We start from the raw sequence: 23,472 nt of genomic DNA on the forward strand, positions 1-23,472 counted from the left end.
TCCCTGCTCTCAGATGGCTCTAGCACGAGTCAAGCTGACATAGACCCACTCAGCACAGACTTGAGGTGTCCCCTGTCACTGGTTTGCATACATTATCCTGGTAAACAAGTTTTCTGGCTGAGGTATAGGGCTCATTTCTGTCTCTGCATCCCCACACCAAACACAAGTGTATACTAGCCTCTGGCTGTTCTGGCCCAATGGCAGGATGACTAGACGCCTGTTCAGGAATGTTGGGAGCCACAGGCAGCCAGACAGGCCCAGTGCCACCAAGGCTGCCACAGAGAACCAACTCCATCTACAATGCTTGTCTTCGCTCACCTTTCTCTGGCTGGTGAGGGGCTGTGTGGGCGAGACTGGAGCTAACACAGGTGCAGCAGGCTGGAGTAAGGTCCCCATGGGTAGGGAGTGATGGGGCGCTTTTCTACAGTTTTAGAAAGACTATCAGGAAGGAACTTAGATGACAAAATACCTTCCATGTCACAGAGCCAAGGGTGTGGACACAGCCAGAAGGTGTGAGGAGGGGTTCATGCGCTGTTTACATGACCAGGAAGGGCCTCTCACAGCTCTCCACACAGAGGGACCAAAGGTAAGAGAGCACTGCCCATAGTCCCTAACAGCGCTGCTGGAGGTCAGGCTCCAGGCCAGTACCAGGGCAGCTTTCCTCCTGGAAGGATGCAGCAACTGTGACACCCAGCTCAGAAGGACCCAGTGGCCTCTGAAGCTTCCCAAGAGTGACGTAGCTCAGAACTGATCTCCCTGTGCCCCTGCATAGGACCAGGCAGGATCCAGCCCATGGCTTCTAGCTGTCAATCATCCTCCCTGACCTCCTTGGAGGGCCTCATCAGCCAGGCTGCAGTTGGATAGCTTTGGTGGCTGCCTGATTAGACTAAGTCCCAAGGCAGTACATGCTCCAGGGGCAGACAACACCCACATGGGAGGACAGTGCTGGACGCCATTATCAAGATGGAGAACCATCTGAGCCCAAATCGGGCTGAACTAACAGCACTTTTTATACTTGCAAAAAGGACATGCCAACTGCCACCCATGCCACACAGCTGAAAGGGCTCCGGTTTACACAACAGCTGCCACCTGTCGAACAGCATTCTCACCTGCATTTACAAGTCCTCTCGGACTCTGCGAGGCCAAGACATCTCTGCCTAGCAGAAACAAGGCAGTGAACTAAAATCTGGGCCTTCAGGCCTACTTCTGGCTTTTTCATGGGAAGGGAGCATGTTATACAGCATCCTCGTTTTTGACTTCTAATCATACATGGACCTCACAGACAGGCCCTCACACAACTCGCTTCCTCAGAGAGCATCAGGCCCTACAGAATGCTCATACCCATACATGGGCCCCATAAATGTTCATTCCCGTAGACCATCAGTAGGCCTCTGGAGTGCTGCTCCCATAGACAGGCTTCAAGGAATGCGAGTTCCCAGTGAGCTCTGAGCATTGGATGCTAAGTGTGGAATGAACACAGGTTCTACCTCACCAGCTCTGAACGCAGAGCATTAAGGTGTGAAGGTGTAAGCAGTATGGTTCACCTGAGTTTGGAGAACATTCTAAGGAGGGACAGGAAGGCACAGTTGTAGGGGAGAGCTTCCAAATTCTGAGGGAGACCCCCTAAGCTTCTGAGGGTAGAACTAAGCAATTCTACAGAGGTGCTGGCCCTGTAAGCCTTTCAGACAGTTTGTGACCATCCTTGAAGAGCAAAGGGCTCACGTAGGGGTTTTTGGGCCCACTGAGGCAGGAGCTGCAAGCTAATCCCTCTCTGAGGACAGAGCCTGGGTCCAGAGGTATGCTTTGTGAGATCCTCTCAAAGCTAGGTCCACAGCAGGTTTGAGGGATCATGTGGCAACGTGGATTTCATTACCACAAGCATGAACATTGAAGCAGACTCTGGTGCCCGTTGCTCTGCATGTACCTCATGTCCATGCAGCTCAGAGGAAAACAACTGATGTTTTCAGCTTCCTACAAACCAGCTCCTATAAAAACCCTTTGCAAACACAAAAAACCACTTTGTATTCTGTCAAGGTCAACGCCAAAACATGTGCAGAGAAGGTGCTGGCATAATGTGGCTAACAGAAGATAGAGGCTTCCAAGCCTGGTCTCTAAGCCTCAGACAGGAGGTGAAAGCCACTGTAGCTTCCGTCTGAGCACATCTAGTCCCTGTGCACGGAGGAAGTATGGGACATGGCCAAGGGCCACTGGCTGAGTAACATAAGAGGGTTGGGTTTGCTGTGGTCCCAGTTCTGACTGTGGAACTCTTCCATTAGCCTGTTTCCTGAAGGATATTTTCCAAACACCTTTGCCCCTGTAGGTGCCTGCAGTGTCATCCAGAGCACCATAGCATCCATAGCCAGGGCACACTGCTTGTGTCCTCCAGGACCCTAGGTCCTGACTCCTGACCCATTTGCCAGACTCAAGCCTATGCCAGCTCTGAAGAGTGATAGGCAGTTTGTCTATTGCTTGGTGTCCCTAGACAGCAATACCCCATACTCAAGGCCCGTAGAAGCAAAAGTTAGGAAGAAATAGGGGAGGGAGGAGGAGGCTTGGAGAGGGAGAATTTGGAGAGGAGCCAAGAGAGTGTATGAGTGTGCACTCAGGTGTGTATGTATATCCTGTGGGTACAGTGTGTCTATGTGGGCATAGGAATGTGTGCTTATGTGTGTGTGTACACATGCGTTGGGGGCATGTGTTAAGGCAGAGTATTTCTTCTGGATATCCCTTCCCTGCAAAAAAGCTCAAATTCCAAGTCTCAGAAGGTCTCTTCCTGTTAAAAACACCCCTTCCTTATTGGGGGTGGGTGCTCTGTGTATTCAGATGCTAAAATCTGGGCCCCAAGATCTGGACTAAACAATGTTGTGTAAACTTTGTTCCACAATTATCTCTGATTGGTTGATAAAGAAAAACTGGACAGCCTGTCATTGGGCAGAAGAAAGGTAGGCGGGGCTTCAGTTCCCAGACACCATGAGGGGGAATGAAGAAAAAAGGGAGAAGATGGAGAGATGGAGAGAGAGAGAGAGATAGAGAGAGAGAGAGAGAGAGAGAGAGAGAGAGAGAGAGAGAGAGAGAGAATGGCCTGATGGGCAGATCCAGCCCAGACAGGACGAATATTGTAGAGTAACTTGGGGAAGGTGGCTGGGAGGTAGCCAGACTAGCTTAGAATATCAGTATAAATCATCCTTGCTTAGTTATTGTACTTAAGCTTGTTAAGTAAATTTATAGGTCTCTGTCTCAATTATTTGGGAGCTAGCCAGGTTAGAAAAGCCTTTTAGAATTAATAAACACACTACGGCACTTCCTTTTATACTCCCTTCCCCAAACAGCCTCCAGTCCTGTTGTATAACGGTCTAAGAGGAAACAGGAGTGGCAGGACACCTGCCCTGAGCCTGGCCTTCCCCAAGCTGTCCTTGGAATGCCCATCATCTCAGAAAAAAAAAATGTCCACAGTGGGTAGACAGGGTTTAAACATGGTCACCTAAGTCTCGGACCCTTAGAACTAACAGTACCCCAAAGTCCTATGAGAGCCCACCAGCAGCAGCAGCGAAGGGCCACTGTACCTGGGACAGACAGAATAAGGTGGAGCTATTGAAAGAGAAGAGACAGTTGGGGAAGGAGGGCTCTCCCGTTCAGTTCCTGCAGTCAGCCAGCCCACTATGAATCTTGCAGTCCTGAGCTTTGTATCTTAAATAAAAACAAGGTGCCAATCAGCAGCTAGGCCTGACTCTTTCCTGCCTGTAGGTAAGGTTCAAAGTATGGGGCACAGGCCCCAGCTGGTATTAACTTCTTGATTAGGAACCTCTAGAGGCAAAGCTAGAGGCAAACCTCTAGAGGCCTAACCTAGAGACACAGCCCTAAAGGATTAGGTAAATTCCTGAAGAGACTGCAGAAGGACCTCACCTGGGGCACAGCCACAACCCCAGGGCCTCTCTGAGTTAGCTACTGGGACAGGGAACCCAGCCAATGAGGACAAAGTGCCCGGAAGGGACAGTAACAAGAAAAAGGGATACAATGAAAAGGGGAGCCAGATAACAGAGATGCTGTGGGGGAGAGAAGGGACAGAGTGATTGCAAGTGGCCAGAGCTGTAGCCACTGAGGAATGTGGGTGGAGGCACACAGGAAATGTGTGCACTCCCTCCCAGGAGAAAGAAGTTACCAGTGTCGATGAAGCGCCCTCTGCTCACTGGAGGGCCGGGATCTAGCACTTTCCCTCCCAGGGTCAGAAGAAATCCTAACTGAACAGAAAGAGCCAGGCTCTTTCCATACACAGTGAGAAAACACCCCCACCCCCACCCCATGGTTACAGCTGGCTAGGCCCACCCAGTATGGAGGGCAGGACCACATTCTCATTCTCTCCTCCCCCAGGGCCCTGGGAAAGAACAGCAAGGAGAAGGAGCCACAGGTGTGAGGTGCGTGTTAGCTCCAATTGGCCAGGACACCACTCAGAGGCACAGGAGGCCCGTCCACCCCAACACTCTAAGTCTACACAGCAGGGAGCACACGATAGGATTTTAACCAGCACCGAGAACTTTTACTAGAACACACTGACTTCTCATTCAAGCCTGCGAGAGGCTTGGAGGGTGACCTGGTACCTTCACTCTGCTTTATTTTAGGTCACTCGCTCATTTCTGCACACAGGCATGCTAATCGCTCAAGCACCATCTACATAAAACTGGAGACACAGGCCCATCTCAAGGTTGACTGCACAAAGATAAGAGAATATGAAGGTCAACATTGTCCCAGATCCCCAACGGAAGTTAGAGGGTTTGAGGAACAACAATCTCAGAAGTCACTGAGAACAATTATGAAGGGGGCTGCACTCCGGAGGACCACCTTGCCCCCATCACAAGGAATAAAGACTTCTTCCAAACGCTTTGCAGAACCAGAAGAGACAGCATCAACCAGACCTCACTTGCTGGACCTTGCTTAACTATGCACCCCACGCCCCAGTTCCTGTTTACACCTAAAGCTCATGTCAGCACCCCAAAGCCAACCCTGAAGCCACTGGACCCCTTGAGCTGTCCACTCTTTTCGCCATCTCTGGTCTCTATGGGTACAGTCGCACAGGTGGCTGAACCTAGGTCTTTGGGATTCCCCCACCTGACCCCTCTGCCCTAAAATTTCACTGACAAGATCAGCCCCTTTGTGAGGGTCCTGCCTGGCCTGTGAGGCTTCCCTAGGACCATTGTGAAAATCTGGTCTGCAGGGTGATCTGCAGACCAGCTTCTCTCTCTCACATACAATGCTGCAGGGAACCCCAAGTTGTGCTCCTTCTAGACCATCTCACGGTCCAGGAAAACTGAGTTAGCCTTTTCTTAGCTTTTCATGATGGTGATTGGTACTCGCAGGGCCACTGGTCCAGGCCTTAGGTCTCCAGGGAATGGAGTCGGGGAGGCTCCAGCCAAAAATCCCTGCAGGTGAACACCAGGTCTCCAGAGCACCACAGCCCCACCGTTTCCTGAGGTTTCCCCCCCCTCATCCCACAGGGTCATGGCAACAGGAGAGAAGTGACTATTAGCCTGATCAAGTTGGTAGCAGCCAAGAAAGAGCTTTGATTTGCAACTCTGTGGAAGGATGTGAGGTGCAGGTCCACACCAGGGCTAACAGTTCCCATTCTGCCTGCCAGAGGCACAGGCCAAGCATCTGAGCCGACTCATGAGAGAAAAATACACCTGTTGAGGTGTAAGGGCTTCAGAGAGGAGAGTTCTAGGTGGCTCTAATGGGAACAGCTGTCTACCAAGTCCTGATGGAGGCAGGTTGTGACAGGACCAGAGGGGACTGCCCTTCCCTGCACTGTAACCTGGAGTCTCACCCGAATGCAGATAGAAATGGAAAACCCTCCCACTGCCTGGAGAGAAGTTGTTCTGAGGAGACAGGGTACTAGTGCATTACTCTTTTTCATGTCTTCACCTCACACCTTTGCAAATAAAATTATAATTAAAACATACAAGCAATTAAGAGCAGAGGGATCCGACTCAAGGAAGAACAGCTCCATGTCCAGGCAGCCAGGAGGGGCCAGCTTGGGCCTGTCTGCCCTGGCAGGCAGGCTGCAGAGGGGCGGGAATCCATGGCTGGGCGGTGGCCTCCTTGCTCTCCACTCCTGTCACCACAAGCCCTGTCCACACTCTGAATGCTCGGAGAAAGCTCCGTGGGAGGGTGGAGTTGTAACACGAAGAACCAGCTACCTGAGTCCACAGCTCAGGTGGCCAAGGACAGGGAGCCCTGCCCTAGACTTGTCAGTAGCTGGACTCATAGGTCGAGAGGGATTATCATCAAAACAGGAAACCAGCAAGGGTATAAAAAACTCAGCCATCTGCCCTATACTGCTGTTTATGCCTCGGGCAGTACCATGGGTGGGGTGGGGGGGCACAGCTTGTCACCTGATCTTGGCTTCCACTGAGTAACAGTGCCAAAACAGCTATGGTGACACTCGACAGCTTTGTCACCGGTATCAGAAAAGCAGCTTTGACAGGGATTGTCCAGTCAGCCGATTAGACGCAAGTCAAAGCAAAGGCCCAGGCAGGTCACGCAGATCCATCCTTTCATCGCATGACCCTTATTTCATCCCAGAAGAATTCTTTGAGGGGGACATGCCGGCGGAACCCCAAACTGTGAAATCGTACCAATCTGTCAGGTGACGGGGGAGGCCCTCCGCAGCACTCGGGAGGCCCGCGTGCTTAGAGTCCAGATCTTAACCGCAGGCACTCCCTGCTCCGGGGTGTTCCTCCACAGCGCCACATTCACCTTCTGTGGAGACTGTGCACACATGGGCTGCTGGCTGCAGCTGGCTGTACGCCTGCCCCACTCCCCTAGGACATTATTAATAGAAGGTTGTCCTGGGCCAGCACAGCCCTTGCAGAGGCAGGTGCCGGCCCTTCCCCACGCTCCTCCCCACCCTCCCATACGCGTGTTCTTTGCACAATTCCAGCCATCGTATTTTTGGACCTGCTGCTGCAAGCAATTCCAGCCTTAAGATCTTTCAATTCCTCTTTCAGGAGAACCCTGGGTCCCCCTGGAGGAAGACCAAAGAGGAGCTCCACCCCTCACCTCCGATCCGATTTTAGGGGAGCAGACAACCTGAGGACGCCTTTGAGTTTCAAATCACTGCGTTTCTTTCCCATGGGTGCCTTTCATTTCGGGGGTGGGGGGAGGTTCAGTTTGAACCTGCCTTCGAGGGGCTCCCCTCGGTTTACTGACGGGGCCCCGGCGGACCTCCCTCAAGGACACGCCTCCTGCCCCCGAAAAGAAGCGGACCTGGGGTCACCTGGGGAGCTGGGGTTCAAGAATGGAGAAGTGCACAGGGGTGGGCACAAAGCTCAGTGTCTGAGAGTTCTGGCGTGCGCGCTGCGGCGACGCGCTGCAGCAAGGGTGTCTGGGGTGCCACAGTCCCCGGGTCCCCCGGACCGCAGGGTGGGAGTCAGGAGTCGGGGCACCCCGAACTCCGGGTTCTGGGACGCGCAGGCCCCGCCCTGAGAGCTCGGCGCCCACTCACCGTCTCGGGGTCGTTCTCGAACACCTCTCTGGCCTCCTCCTTGCTGCACACCTCCTCCACGCACTCCCGTTCCAGGTGGCCCTGCTTGGCCTCCTCGAAGACTTGGTAGGCGCGGCGCTGCCTGGGCCGCAGGAACTGCGCCGCCTCGCGCGCCCGCAGCAGCACGGCTGCGGAAAGAAGGGTCCGCAGTCAACCTGCACCCGCTCGGGGTGGGCCGTCTGGGGTCGGGGCTTCCCGGGACCACGACGCCCGCGTGTCTGGGATGCTCCGGTCCATAACGCCTAGAGCCCAGGGGTCCGGGGCCAGGATGCCAAGGTGTCGGGATAGCCGGCACCGGGATGCTGGGGTGGGGTGCAGGCCCGGCGCCCCCCTCCAAGGTACTCACTGTGCGAAGACTCGGAGGCCAGCAGGAGCAGCAGAAACGCAGTGCCCAGGGCGGCGGCGGGCCCGGGCGGCGGCGGCATGGCGAGGCCCGGGCCGGGTAGCCGGGCAGCCGTGAGCGTGCGGTCAGAGCACCCGGGAGGCTGAGGCGAGCCGCGGACGCCGCGGGACGGGGGCTCCGGTCATCCTGGCCAGGCGGCGGTGAAGGTCACATCCCGGCGGCGGCAGCGACGCACCCGGCGCTCGCTGCGGTTCTGGGCCGAGAAGGAGGCAGCGGGTGAGGGCGGGTGGGGTGGGGTGGGGCCTGGGCCTTGGGGGCGGGGCCTTCGGGGGCGGGGCCGAACTGGGTGAGGCAGGGCCGCTGACTGGTTCGACTCCAGTATCTTCAAAATTTCTCTGCCATCGTGACCCAGAATGCAGTAAAATGAAAGGAGAACAAGATCTGGCTTCCTGGCCAATCTTCCTGGCAATTTGACTGTTTACTACCCTCCTCTGCTGACATGGTTTCTGAAATCGTCATTCTTGGGTACATTAAAAAAAAAAGGTTTAAAATCCACTCAAGAAATAACAACTGAGGCCACACCCAGTGGCATGGGGGTCCACAGTGCAAGATAATGTTATTCCCTCTGTAATCTCATTTCCGCACCACAGGATGAAAGCAGCTTTGTGTGCTCTCCAGGACCAAAGCTTCCTGGCTCTTGTCTCAGAACACTTTGCAAGGTCAAAGGCACACGTACGCGCGCACACGCGCGCACACACACACACACACACACACACACACGCGCGCGCACGCGCTGGGGTGGGGGATAGCGAGAGAGAGAGAGAGAGAGAGAGAGAGAGCCCTTGATGAGATATGCAGTAGCCCCCCCAAACCCCAAGAGGCAAGCTGCCCCCAGACACCCTTACCTCAACATACTGATAGAAAAGGGTAGGGAAGTCACCCCTTTCTGCCTGAGTGCAAAACAGGTCATTCCTGGCAGATCTTCTTTAAGGTCGTTCATTTTAAGGTGGAGTTGACAGATATGGTAATTCCAGGGAAATTAATGTCATGGGAATAATCTTGAAAGGCAATTAAAAATTAAGGAGATAAGCCATCCGTGCCTGGTTCCAAGCCAGGATCACAGCACTCCCAGGAAACCGAACCAAATGCTTCAGAAGCCAGAGAGCACCCCAAATTTCCCAGTGCTTCGTCAGCCCTGCAAACACCAGACACTTGGGAAGAATATTTGCCGTATTAACTTTCTGTTCTTTCTTAAGAAGAAACACTGGGGTGGGGGAGACTGGAGAGATGGCTCAGAGGTTAAGAGCACTGTTCTTCCAAAGGTCCTGAGTTCAATTCCCAGCAACCACATGGTGGCTCATAACCTTCCATAACGAGATATGGTGCCCATTTCTGGTCAACTAGACCTATATTCAAGGCAGAACACTGTGTACATAACAAAGAAATACTTCTTTCTTTCTTTCTTTCTTTCTTTCTTTCTTAGAAGAAGAAACACTGGTTTCAAAAACATAGTTGGATCTCCATGAATCCCTGCACAGGAACACCCACTGCAAGCCAAGTGGAGCTCTGCCCACCATTTGCTAGGGTTCTAAGCCAGGGCCACGGCTGGAAGTCAAGAAGTTCACAGGCTCCTGCACATGACCTGCAGCTGCCGCCTGCAGAAGTTTGGAGGTGCAGTTTCCAGGTATTCCCACCACCCCCGAGAGGAGGCTTCTTCAGCCTCTAGCGTGTGGCCACGACTCAGATGACCAGAAGCCAGCACTAGATGGAGTCATCCAGGTCCTCTGGCTCCTTTTAGCCTGGATCTTAGTCTCCCCCTCATCCCCATTCTATCTTGTAAGCATCCCAGTAAAGATGCCTCCCATTGTAGAGACATCTGGTTTAATAAAATGCACTCACCTCCTGGAAGCGAATGTGGGGGTCAGTGGAAGACTGATGACAGGAGGGCACTTCAATGGAGCACACAAACAAACAACAAACAAAAACAAACACCCACCCCCCCCATCCCCTTTAAGGCAGAAATGTAAAATGAGCAAGAAGCAACCTGGGTAAGTATTCAGATTTGACGTTCCCTGAGCTGGGAGTGAACGGTGGCCAGGAGGCTGGAGCTGTCTGGGGTGCTATGAACAATCTGGAGGCTAGAGCTGTCTGAGGTGCTGTGAACAATCTGGCTGCGATAAGGAAAAGGCTGGTTGCTTATCTTGTTGGAATAAGCTGGGTTGGGTCGTGGAGGTTGGGTGGAAGCAAGGTGTCTGGACAGAACAGTTCTGCATTGTCCCCACTGGCCTTTCTCTCTTTAATTCGCCTGCGCTGAGAACCTCTTGTTTTTCTTTAAAAGGAGTGATCCTGGGTGTAAAACAAACCAGCATTCAGTTTGGTTTCTGCTAGAGGTTTTGATAGCCTTATCAATGTATGGAAATGCTAGAAAGCCACACCTACCTGTAAGATAGATTTTTTACATACTTGAGATGGATGAGTTTGCCTGTATAGAGGACACAGGTTCCCGTTTGCTAATTCTTCCTTCCCCAAATTCCTCTCCTCCCCTGACTTCTCATACTCTAGAAAACAATTCTACCATTACAGATCACCTAGAAGTTTCTAGATTACATATAAAACCAAATCTATATTAAAAAGATTTTTGCTTGGCCTTTTTTTTTTTTTTAAGACAGGGTTTCTCTGTGTAGCCCTAGTTGTCTTGGACTCACTTTGTAAACCAGGTTGGCCTTGAACTTGCTGGCCCTGAACTCACAGAAATCTACCTGCCTCTGCTTCCCTGAGTGATGGGATTAAAGGCATGAACCACCATGCCTGGCTTGCTTGGCCTTTTCAATGAGCGTATTTTCATTTTTGTTCAGTATATTTTGTTGTATGGCTATATACTACCTAGTGATGAACATTAGAAATTTTTTTAAATCAGAAAATAGGGCTGTGAACACTATGGAGCATGTATGAACAAATTATCATGTGCAGATATACTTTATTTCTCTTGAACTTTTTTTTTTTTTTTCATTTTAAACAAGAAGTTTAAACAACAAGACACTTGACTCAAAGGGAAAAACTATCTGGATCATTTTGTTCAGGAGTAATTTACCCCTACTTAAAGGCAGATTGTCCTACATGTAACAGCTACATATAAAAATGTTATAAAATTGTCCTTGGTTTTACAATGTTAGGCAAAAAACATTAAATTCTCCAATCAAAGAAGGTATGCAAATATTTTATGTTGTTGGGTTCTTTTGTTAAAACGACGAGAACAAAATAATTTACTGAAAATAAAGATAAGAGCTGAATAAGCATGCCACCAATGGAGAAAGGGGATATTTTTACAGAACCAGTACTTTCCCCCAGACCATCTTCATCTGATGTCAACCAAAACAGAACACTGGCTACTTAGTTTAAAAAAGAGAAAGAAAAAAGTTCAATATGCTTGCTCATGTACACCAGTCTTTAGGTACAATAAGGAAACGGGGACAGGGAAATGACAGAAGGGAGAAGACTGTGCTGCAGTCGTCGGGGTGTGGCGGAACCCAATTGCGGCTTTCTAGTTGAGAAAGTTGGCCTATAACAGAATTCTGGAGTAAAGCATCTTTGTCCTCCACTTCCAGCCCTGCAGGTCTGATTGATTGCCTGGCTGCCGATCAAACTGGCAATCTGATCAGCCTCATTGACAAACTCTGTTACTCCCAACAGGCTTTCATTAGTTTATAAGTGCTGTCCGTGTTTTACTCTTTTTTTTTTTTTTTTTTTTTTTTTTGCCTCTTACTCTTATCCCGCACCATGGAACCGTCCTGCTCGCCACCTTCAAATGAATATGGCTGTTGTTCTCAGTCTCCGCTCCTTTCTTAGGTTTCTTGTCAGCCGTGGTGAGTATGGGAGTCTCCTCAGCTGCCACGTCACAGAGGAGGCGTCAGGTCCACAGTGATGGAGCATGTGAGCAGCACCAGGAGTGGCACAAGCAGGAGGAGGCCTGAGCTTTTCTTAGAGCATTTATGTATGTATTCACTTACTCTGTGTGTGTGTGTGTGTGTGTGTGTGTGTGTGTGTGTGTGTCCTTTTCCACTATGTGGCTTTCAGGTGCTGAATTCAGATCATCAGGCTTGCCTGCAAATGCCTCTATGTTTTAACAACCATGCAAAAATTTTAACAACTTTTCCTTGGAAAATACTTAAGAGCAGAATAGCTGGTTCATGTAGCACATACTTCTTTAACTTTCAAAGAACACAGAAAACATTTTCCCAAAGTGACCTTATTGTTTCACACCCACCAGCAGTATATGAAGGCTCCAGTTCTAGACTTCAGCAATATTTAGCACAGTTTTAAAATGTTAGGCATTTTAGTAGGCATACAGGGATATCTCGTTTAAGTTTGCATTTCCCTAATAAGTAATGATTTTTGAGTAAAGTTTAGTGTGCTTTTTGCCATCCAAATAACTTCTCTGCTGAAGTGTGTGCTTAAATTTCCTTCCTTCCTCCTTCTTTCCTTCCTGTCTGAGATGTTTGCTTTACCAATTGTTGTTTCAAGAATTCTTTAAATAGTCCAGATAAAAGTCCTTATCAGATGTGTGGTTTGTAAATATTTATTTCCAGCCTGTGCCTTGTGTTTTCATTCTGTCAAAATTGTCTTTCAAAGAGCAAGCTTCTTAAGTCTGAGGTGCTACCCCCACTTTTTATGCTTTTGGTGTTATGTTTGTCCAATCAAATACCATAAAGGTTTTATCCTAGAAATTACTGCAAAGTTAAGTTTTATGTTTAAGAACAAGATCTGTTTTAAATTAATGATACTTTATTCTGGTGAATAAATTGATTATTTGATTATCAAATAATTATTTGATTATCAAATTGATTATTGATTATTTCATTATCAAATTGATCATTTGATTATCTAGAGTGTTGACCCATTACTCGGCATTCTGGAAAATTCTGGTTGAGGTATAGATCTCTGCATGCGTGTATATGTATGTGTGTGTGTATGTGCGGATGTGTATATGTGTGTATGCATATGTCTGTATGTGTAAATGTGTGTATGTGGTAATGGTGCAGGTATCCCAGCACTGTTACTAAACAGTACCGCTAATGACTCGCTTTATGTCACTAGTAACCCATTGATTGCATATGTATGGGTCTGTTTAACTGTTTTAGGCAATTTATTGCTCTTTAAAGTTAGTGTCCTTCCTCTACCTCATCCTTCCCCTTCCTCCTCTCCCCTCCTTCTTCTCTCTTCCTCCTCCTCCTTCCCCCTCTACCTCTTCTCCTCCTTCCCCCTCCTCCTCCACTCCTCCTGTTCTTCCTCTTCTTTCTTTTCTTCTTCTTTCTCCTCCTCTTCTTCTTTGAGACAGGGCTCCTCTCTGTAGCCCTAGGTATCCTGAAACTCACTCTGTGGACCTAGCTGGACTTTCTAACTCAGAGATCCACCTGTGCTTGCCTCCTCAGAGCTGAGATTAAAGGGGTGCACCACAGCTGGCTAATACCACATTTTTTTATGGTAGTAGACTTATAATAACTGAAGTCAGGTCGTATTCAACTGTTTCCTTCTTCCTCAAAATTGTTGGTTTATTCTGTTTTTTCATTTACATATGAATTTTAGAACAGCCCTCCTGAGAGAGATATGCTGAATTTTAATTTAATTTTAATTGTTTGGAGAGAAAACATTTTTACACCCTCCCATCTCCTGATCTGTGGATATGGTCAGCATCTTTTAGTTACTAGACAGGTCGTAGGTTATCTCAGGAATATTGTCAGAAGTGGGGCACGCACAGCAAGGCTTGTCCCTCGGTGTTTCATTCTGTCTCAGTGGATTTTAGTGGATTTTATTATGTAGTTCAGGCTGACCTCGAATACCTCTGACCTCGAACACCTCTGCCCTAACGTGTGTGCGTGTGCGTGTGTGTGTGTGCCAGCCAGAAGCCAGCCTCCTCAGGAGCTATCTAACTTGCTGGGACTGAGCATTTATTAGCCTTTTATTAGCCTGTAGCTGGATGGCCTGAAAGCCCCAGAGAGTCTCCTATCTCCACCTCCCTAGAGCTGGAATTAAAAGCATTTGACATCATGCCTGGATTAAGAAACAAAACAAACAAAAAGAACCCACTTTTTTTATAGGTTCTGGGATCAAACTCAGATTTTTCATGCTTACACGGCAAACACAGTACCAACTGAGCTGTTTCTCCAGACCTAAACTCAAACTCCTGATCCTCCTTTGTTGCTCCAGTTCCAGCATTACAGGTGTGTGCCACTAAGCCTAGCATGGAATTTTTAAAAATTGATTAATTTTTATGTATATGAATGTTTTGCGTGCATGCATGTCTATTTACTATCTACTACTTGTGTGCTCGGTGCCCACAGAGGCCAGAACTGAACCCGGTTTCTCTGCAGGAGCAACAAGTGTTCTTAACCTTCCAGCTGTCTTTCCACCTCACCAAGGATTTTCCCCCTACTTCAATCTCTGACTGCTTAGACATTTATTCTTTGTGTTTTTACCTTGTATCATACAACTTGGTTTAACTCTATTAATAGCTTTGATGCTATTTTTCAGTAGTCTCACTAGGAAGTTTTGCAGCGGTAACCGCAATATCTGTAGAGATAAAGCCTTCTGGGTCCTCCTTTGCAACACACGTTTTAATTTCTTTTCTTGGCTCATCATAGCACCTAGCGATGCAGAAACAACAGAGGGCATCCCTACTCTCCCGGTCCTACCATGCAGTACCCCAATCTTTCATCCTTCAGCGTGATACTAGTTGTTTTTCCTCACACACACCCTTCAGCAAGGTGAGAAAGTTCCTGTCTGTTCAGAGTTTTCTGGGAACCTTTCTTTCTGAGTTAGGGATGTGGCTGGAGAAATGGTTTGGCCATTAAATGTTAGGCTAACAGTCAAAAGTATAACTTAGAATGCATTAAGTGCTTCTCCTTTATCCTTTATCCATGCTAGTTTTCTTTTTCTCTTCTTTTATATGTGGACGACCTTGGTTGATCAAATGTTGACTGGCGCCTGCATTTCTGGGATGACCCCACCTGGCAAATTATTATTGCTTTGTTGATAAGAATCCTTATTGTGAGGGCATTGCCTTGCTGGTTTCATTTATTTTGCTTATCTGGTTGGGTGACAGACAAGTTCTCATAGAACCAGTGTTTACTCCTCCAGTTTTATGAAGAATTGGTGTTATTTAGTTAAGTGATTGGCAGAGATTGCCAGTGATGCCATGAAGAATTAAATTTTTCACTGCAGAGATGGTTTCACAGGTACATTTGGCTTCTGCAACAGGCTCAGGACTCCCCTCTCTCTGTGCTGTGGCTGGGAAGTTTGCCCCTTACCTGTCAGTTTGTTTTTCTCAGGCCACACTCTCCTCTGTCACCCAGTGCCCAGTTCCTCAAAAACTGTCCTTCCTATGACTGTCTACTCTTAATTGCTTCACGATGCTATGCCCCTGATGTTCTGTCTTGTCCAGAGGCAAAAATCCCCAGTCATATTTTAATGAAGACCATTTCCAGCCAGGTTCCTCAGCTTGCTATAGAAATTAATTTAGTGTTTTACTAAACAGAAGATTTTTAAAAAATAATTTTATGTGTATCCATGTTTTGTTTATATGTATATTCTGTATCACATCCATGTCTGGTGCCCAGGGAGGCGAGAAGAGAACATCAGATCTTTTGCAACTGGAGTTACAGACAGTTTTGAAACATGTGGGTACTGGGAATTGGACCTGGGTCCTCTGGGAGAGTAAACAGTGCTCTTCATTTCTGAGCCATCTCTGCAGCTCCCTAACAGAACAGGGCCTCAGGGCTTGTCTTCAGTGGGTAGGAACCTCCCATTTTCACCATATCTGCTTGTGTGCATACAATGACTGACTGGGCTATAAGATGATGTTTACTATTGTGAACAAAAGTGGTCTGGTCACGTGAAGTCCTTGTGAAGAATGTCCCAGCTGCTCTAGGTGCGGCTGTGATCTGCTTTCTCTCAGCATTAGAGGCCAGAATTCTGGCCCCAGAACCGAGATACTCTCCATTCACTGTAGCCTCCTTTACAGCCTCTCATTCAATAATGAGATTTTCAATCAAATGTCCACACAGAACCTTATGGAGTGCTGTGCTGATTTTCCAGCAGGAAACAGTATTATCTTCCAGCGAGCCCACTTGCTGCCGCCTGTTGGTTGTGGTTTACTGTACACAGTCTCAGCTCTGGTCTAGGTCCCAGATTCTGGGCAACGTGTGCTTGATAACAAAGGATGAGAGAGAGGTGGGGTGTCCCAGCTCTAGTGGGAGCTACTACCTCTTCCACAGTTACCTGTTTAGACAGTCTTCATTTAGGGTATAGTGATAACTAAAGGCGATGGCAAATATAAGCTCCTTGGTGTACAGAAATGGGAGAGCATGGCCACTCCCCTGTCCTGATGGAGCCAGAGCTCTTCACCACCAGCACAGTCATGTTCCCAACTCCAGACTGCCTCCAGACTAGAAGAGGGCCAGCAGCTCTCCCTTGGAGGAGGGTCTATGATTACCAGGTTCTGGTCTGCCCAGGAAAATGCCCATATTCAGGTTTAACACAAAACTAGTGCTAAGCAACGAACTATCTGTGCCCTTCAAATGCTTATATTCAATCCTTACCCAAACTGATGGTGCCAATCGGTGGGGCACCAGGGCTGGGTGGGGCTAAGTGTAGGTCATGAGGGTGGAGTCCCTGATGGCATCAAAGCCTTATATAAGGAGACAGGAGACCTGAGTCATCCTTCTCCCGAATCACATGAGGACATACCAGGAAGTACTTGCTCTGAGCCAGGCTCCCTCCAAATCCAGGAGCTTCCAGACCTGATTTTCTGACTTCTTGCTCCTGGATCTCCATCCCCAAACACAGTGAGAAGTGATGCTCAAGCCACATGGTCCAGGATAATCTGCATCAGTGGTCCAAGCATGATGAGAAAGTAGAAACCTCAGGAGCTTCGTGTCTCAGGAAGGGCAGGCACAGCTGGTTGGAGGAGAGTGGACTATGAGTCCAGCTAGTTTCAGGGACTAGCAGGCCTGGAGACCTGGGACAGGATCAAGCAAATGTGTGAAGAACAAATGCCAAGTTCAGAAGAGTGTGGTCAAAGGAAGTGGGAATAGTAAATGCCAACTGCTTGTGTTGCTCACTTCATCAGAATATTGTAAATAGAGGTCAAAGGTGATGTGGTGATGGGATTCATGAGAATGATTGTGCCTTAGGTGGCCTCAGCAGAAGAACATAATGTAAACACAGACCAGCTGAGGCCAGGTCCTAGCAGCAGGCAGAGCCCTTAGCAAATGGTGCTGGGTGGACAGCAGCAGGTAGGAGCTCAGTTGTAGGCAAGAGTTCAGTGCAGGCGAGAGGCAGAACACACTTGATAGCTCAGGATGTGTGGCCCACCCGGTTGAGGCTCCTCAGAGTCAGGTGTGCCTGCCCAGAGCTGCCTGAGAGACTTCCCCAAGGCTGCACCTCTAACACAGAGATGTTGATTACAGCTTTCTGAGCACAAGGAAGAGGTTAGACTAACGTGGTTGCTCTCCAGACAAGGATCCAGCACAGGAAAAGTAGCCCCTAAGGATGTGGAAGGAGCTTTGTGTGTGGCCCTAAGGGCAAAGGGCAGGAGGAAGCAAGTCGTTCCAGATGGTCCTTCGGGTGGTCGAGCTCTGACTCCCAGACTCTATGTCGCAGGCCTAATCTCTTGCACCCACGTTACCATGGGAGAGGAAGCTGGCCTTTTATGGCATTTTCAGTGCTTTCATGTAGAGGAATTTTAATTTGGAATATGACAGCTCTGGCAAGAGATCACATCCAAAGACCTTCTAGGTCTGTGTGATCTGGCTGAAATACAAACATGCCTTTAATCCAGGAGACAGAGGCAAGCAGATCTGAGTTCAAGGCCAGCCTGGTATAGAACAAGTTTCAGGTAAAGAAAAGCTTAGGTTCAAGTATGGTGGTCACACCTTTAATCCCAAACAATGAAGGTAAAGTTAGTTTGTAGAAGGAAGCCCCCATGTTTGAAAATGGTGTTTAATTGAGTGACAGAAAAGAAAGTGAATTAAAGAAAGACTTGGCAGACTGGGATATGAGAAACTTTGATAAGAAGAGAGAACAAAGAGAAGCTACTTATGGGGCAGTGCAGAGAGAGGAGACAGTTTTACCAGGATAGTAATAGAGAGACAGGTTGCAGGGAGAAAGAGAGAACTCAGGTGAAGATTGAATGAGCCACAGAGTGCAAAGGAGCCAGGAAATTAGAAAAGATTGCTGGAATCAGTTTGAGGACAAGTAGAGCAATTCAGGGGCCAAGAGAGAAGCCAAATTGAATAGTCAGATCGAAGAGGAGTTTGAGCCAGAACAGCTGAGTTGAACCAGCCAGCCAGATCTCAGAAAGAACAAGAAAGGGTGATCTTATTCAGCTGTAAGTCTCAGAGGCTGAAAACACTCTAGGCCTAGGTTAGATTGGATTCTAAAAGCTTCCAGGACTAGGCTTAGGTTAGCTAAAGCAGGCTGTACGCCTCTGTGATAACTGAAACAGGCAAATAAAAATTCCTTTTACGCTTACAGCTGATTTTTTTTTTATAGTGACCCTGTCTTTCCTTCTAACAAGGATGATTTTAAAGTACCTGGGCAGCTCTCCGAACACGCTTTGTCTCCCGCAGAAGGAGACTTTTATAGAAACGAGGGCATGTTAGTCACAGGGCTGTGACCCCAGTATTCCACAGGGACTCAAAGGAGAGGCTCTCTGGGGCTCAGGTATCTGGTGTGACTGTGGTCTTGGGCTGAGAGGCCTGGTGATGATGTAGAGTGACAGCTTAGCTCCCCTGCTGCAGTGGCCCTCAGAGGTCTCTGAAGCCTCACCACCTAGGAAAGAAAAGCATCCATGGAGAAGACCAGGTGTTCTGTTGCAGCTCCCATGGTGAGATTTGGAGGCTGTTTTGGCTTCCCCGGTGAAATCAGTGCAGAGTGGGAATTCTGAGCTCCAATGTGGTGGTGAATTCACTTGTGGGTCTCCGGGACAGGTGCTCAGGTGTCCTTGCAAAGCCCAATGGCCTGAAAGCAGCTTTTGATCTTCAGTTTGCACGGCAGGAATACATGACAGAATTGCAAAGAATATAGGCAGGCCCTGGCCCAGAGATCTGCCTCTGACCGGGAAGGGAAGGCTGGCAGCTGTCCTCAGCTGTGCCCTTTGAGGTCAGGCCTCGGTCGTCTCTGTCCATGTCCATGTGATTGTCATGCCATCTGTCCTCCAGGGAAGGACTCAGGGTGGCCAGCACAGGCATCGTGTGGAGCCAGGCTGAGTCTGAGATGCCCTTCATGGCTGGCTGGATGTCACCCTGGTTTGAACTGAGCCTGCAGTGACTAAGCCACACTGCCCAGTAAAGCCAGAGCCCACAGCGATCAGGCCCTGGGTTGCAAATGCTGAGGAGAATGTATGCAGAACAGCCAAAGGGAAAGCAGTTGGTCTGGGGTGGGTGTCTCCTGCCAGAGGCTCTGGTTTGCTGATGTCTCATGTTAAACAAACTGATGAGCTTTGCATTCATTGATTTAGAAAAAGGAACCTGGCTCCCAGCAGAGCCAGAAGAGGTCCACACAGATTATTTGGAGAGTACCCAAGGCATTTACAGCAAGTGTGTACATCTTTGGAACTGACACAGCTACTTTGGTGTAACAGGTTTTTTGTTTGTTTTTTTATTTTTTAATTTTCTAGAATGGGTAGTCAGCTCTATGCTGCTCAAGGACAGCCCAGCTCCCCCAGCTAGACCTACACCCATGAGGACACAAGCTTCTGCCCTGGAGCAGCCAAGCGATCCATTTATTGAGTCTGTCAAAACAGTAGAAATTTATTCTGTCCGTTCTGTAGCCTGAAAGCCCACACCTCCCAAGGGGTCCTTTCTATCTCTCCAGCTTCCACCATCCACGTGCCCCTCTCTGTGTTCCTAAATGGACACTTGGTCTCTGCCTCCTTCTGTATGAGTTCTCTAGGTGCATCTGCACCTGTCTCTCGTCTTCCTAAAGAAAGAGTCCTACTGGATTAGTGCCCATTTCACCCGAGTGTGAGTTCACCTGAACCAATTACATCTGCAAGGACCCTGCCTTGGGGTCTCAGGCTGAAGGGCTGAGGGTTAGGGTTAGCCATAAACAGGCAGAGCTAGGAAAGACTCTTGGGTATGGGCCTTCACCTTGCTAGCCCCAAAGATGGAATTCATGACTGTGTTTCCTGGGGTGGCTGGAATGGATCCGGTTGGTCCTCTGGGCACTATTGCCCTGGAATCGCCATGCCCTAGTCTGCCTTTCCTTCTCAGGGACAAAAGTGCAGCTTTATGATCCTCAGTCTTGGCTCTCGCACACAAAGAAGAGGCGTGGAAGCATTACGGGTCTGCTAGACCATGAAGGCATTAGAGAGCAGACAGAACTAGTCCCAGAGGTGATTTAAGGAACAAATGGCCGCTCTACATATCCAGAAGTGGATATGAGAGCCGGCTCACTGGGTCAGGCAAAAAAAGGACACCATCCTTCCATGACACTGAATGGATAGAGACGTAGCCTGCTTGCTTAGTTACTCTTAAGAGCAAACACTAAGTGCCTCTTTACTGGAAAAGATTTGTGGATTAATGTGTAACTTCCAGTTAGCCAGTCTTCACAGCAAGCAGCAAGGTGAACAAGGGCACCCAGGCTGGGCCTGCTTTCCCACTCAGGGACATTCTCCAGACATCGTCTCCATCACGCAGTATTCTGGGGACCTTTTCACAATGGTGGGTGTTCCCTGTGTCCTTTGTGAAAGAACTGTTGACTAACTCCCAGCATGGAGACACTATTTCATGAGAAATTCCTTAACCACAAATTCCGTTTTTAAATTTTATTTTACTTTTCATGTGTGGGTGTTGATCTCTGCACATACATCTGTGCACCGCATGTGTGTGCCTGGGGCCCATGGAGGCCAGAAGAGGGCATCAGACCCCCAGCAATTTGGTCATAAGACACCACGAAGGGACTGAGACTCAGAACAGGGTCCCCTGGAAGAGCTGATCACCACTGAACCATCCCTCCAAACCCAACCTCAAATCCTCGGAAGACAAATTTCAAAATGTGCTGGTGTGCTTGGCAAATTTAATACAGGTGCACATGGAAATGCTCCTGGTGACCATCACATCCCTGGATGGCCCCTGTGGAGAATCAAGGATCCCTGTTATAATTGTTCTTGAAAGCTGAGGGCAGGCATGGAGAATACTACATGCAAAATCTGGCGTGACAAGCTAATCTGGTCACATTCTCAGGGTTCACCAGCTGACCATGCCCTGTCATTACATCTGCAAAGTACACAGGGAACTCCCATTTCCAGGCAGGCGTAGAAGGAAGGCTCGCTTCGCCTCCACCCGGCATGGATGGAGCATGTTGCCAGCTCTAGTTCCCTTTATAGAATTTGTTCTCTGGGGTTTTTCCCTAAGAGAAAGGTGGCCTTGTACTACAGTATCCTCGTGTCCTTAGGCAGAATGTCCCTTGTCACCTCCTGACTCCTACAATTTATAAATTGAAGGACACAGGTATGAATGTCATAGGGCTCAGAAGACAGATCTGACCAATAATGGAATCTGCCCATCAATTTTTTTGGTCCTTGAACAGCCAGCACTGGTCACCAGGGAGAGTGACAGGCACCTTGGATACAGCAGTGGTTGGTTCCAGACCTGCCATGTGTGTCCCTCCTTCCTGCTGCAGGGAGTTATGGCCAGTTCCTAAGTTCCCACAAAGTGGAAGGGACAGGAGCGAAGGGTTGAAGGCTTAGCCGTGAGCTCCTGAACTCCTCAGAGACGATCATAGCTTCCAGTGCTACTGAGAAGTGTCCTTGAAAAGTGGGAGAGCAACAAGACACAGGTGACTATGTCAGGGTGACCATGTGGGACTGGCGACCTTGAAGAGATGCTGAGAAATGAATTCCATATTTCCAGAAGTCACTGTGTTTGGCTTGTTGCCAACCAAGGTTTTGATATGACCCTGTTCAGTTTGGTGGCAGGGCTAGGACATAAGTCACAGTAGCTTTGATAGCAGGCACATACTGGAGATGGTGCAGGTTGGATCATGGCGACCTTGACCTCCCCAGGACTCCCACTCATGTATTGCCTTTGATAGCCAGTGCCCCCGTCCTGCCTCACTTGCTGGCTGGCTCCAGAGGGCACCTCAGCTTGCTCTTGGCCATCTGCCAGTGCTACCACGTGATGTCCTGACTCAGCAAGGCTGGCATTAGGCCATGCTGGACAGTGTGTGTGTGTGTGTGTGTGTGTGTGGTTATATTGGCTGCGAGGGCTGCAAAACTCAAGAGCTGAATCCTGACTAAGGTCTCAGACTTGGCTTCTTGCTTCTGTCTCTGAGACTTGGATAAAGTAACAGAGAGGCTGTAAAGTCAAGCGTCATCGACACCTGTGATACTGTGGCTTACTATAGAGGGAAGTAGGGTGGTATGAACAAAGGAGAAAGGAGATAGTAAAGCTTTCTGTTTGTTAGACACCATGGGCTCGGCCTGTCTTTAGAGGGCCTGGTCTCTGGGTTCAGATGTGCTTGTGCTGAAAGCCATGAAAGCTGCTGCACTGCTGTAGAACCCGCAAGGCAAGAAGACTGCCTGATGCTTCCTCTTACTTCCTCCACTGGGAATAGGTTCCCAGACAGACTAAACAGAATGTTGGCAGAAGGTGTTCTTGTCCAGCTTTGATCTGCTTTTCCCTGCATGCAACGTGAAGTCTAAGAAGGTAAACATGACAGTGGAGCAGTGGTGTGTGTGTGTGTGTGTGTCTCAGATGTCTGGTCAGTGGTCCTCTCCCTCAGGACAGCCATGTCCTAGTTTGTGATTAGGCATGGCCTATGCGGTATGGGTCTGGGTAGTTAAAGCCCTGAGGAGAGACCAATGAGCAGGAGCCCCAAGACAGACGTTTGAAGTATATCATGTGCTCCATAGTCCTGAGAGCCTCCTAAAATCACCAGTCGTGAAGAGCCGATGACCTCTGTTTCACAGAAGACAAGGATGGCAGGATAGGAGACAGCTGTAGCTTGTGCTCCTGAAATGTGAAACAACTCATATCAGAAATCCCAGAAGGTGATGCCCTCAAAGTGGGAGCCACATACTGGCCTCCTGACCCCAAGGCAGACACCTTGTCCACAGAGCCTGGGGACCAGACTCTGGACTCACAGCCCAAGCAGCTTGGTGGAGCATGACCAGAGCACCATGATCATACATGGAGTGTGTATTCTGAAGCTCTCAGACAGAAAAGAACATGAAGGCCTCACCTCATGGTGGCCCACATACCTCACTTCCGCTCCCAGGCCACCGCTCTCCACATACATACCCCTTCCTCGGGGTCACTTCAAACCAGTCCGGGACGTCACAATATGGCACAGTAATGCTGTCTTCAGGAACTTTTCAGAATATAGCTGTAAAGATAAGCGCGGGACTCTTCCACCATCCTGATTCTGCATCTGCACCTGAAATGAGAGAGGACTCAGAAGCCCAGGGGCCTGGCCTGCTGTTCTTCCTCACTGCTCTTCCTCAATGCTCTTGCTCAGGGGCTACCGGGCTCTGAGCCTTCTTCCTTTGTTCTTACAACTCCTGCCCTTCACTCGCCAGGCCCTGGAGTTTGCTAGC

The 23,472-nt window shown here is 49.0% G+C and overlaps 1 protein-coding gene across 1 annotated transcript in view; it reads right to left on the bottom strand.

Annotated features, from left to right (window-relative positions):
- Window positions 1-8,145, bottom strand: part of Gas6 (growth arrest specific 6) — a 30,262-nt gene extending 22,117 nt beyond the window's left edge. The window contains exons 1-2 of the mRNA XM_021653031.2: window positions 7,881-8,145; window positions 7,496-7,662 (exon numbers count right to left, since the gene is read on the bottom strand). Coding sequence (XP_021508706.1) covers window positions 7,496-7,662; window positions 7,881-7,959 — 246 coding nt within the window. The 5' untranslated portion in view covers window positions 7,960-8,145. The remainder of the gene's footprint in view (window positions 1-7,495; window positions 7,663-7,880) is intronic.
- Window positions 8,146-23,472: the final 15,327 nt, after the last annotated feature.

The sequence above is a fragment of the Meriones unguiculatus genome, chromosome 4, assembly GCF_030254825.1.
Source record: "Meriones unguiculatus strain TT.TT164.6M chromosome 4, Bangor_MerUng_6.1, whole genome shotgun sequence".
Classification (NCBI taxonomy): domain Eukaryota; kingdom Metazoa; phylum Chordata; class Mammalia; order Rodentia; family Muridae; genus Meriones; species Meriones unguiculatus.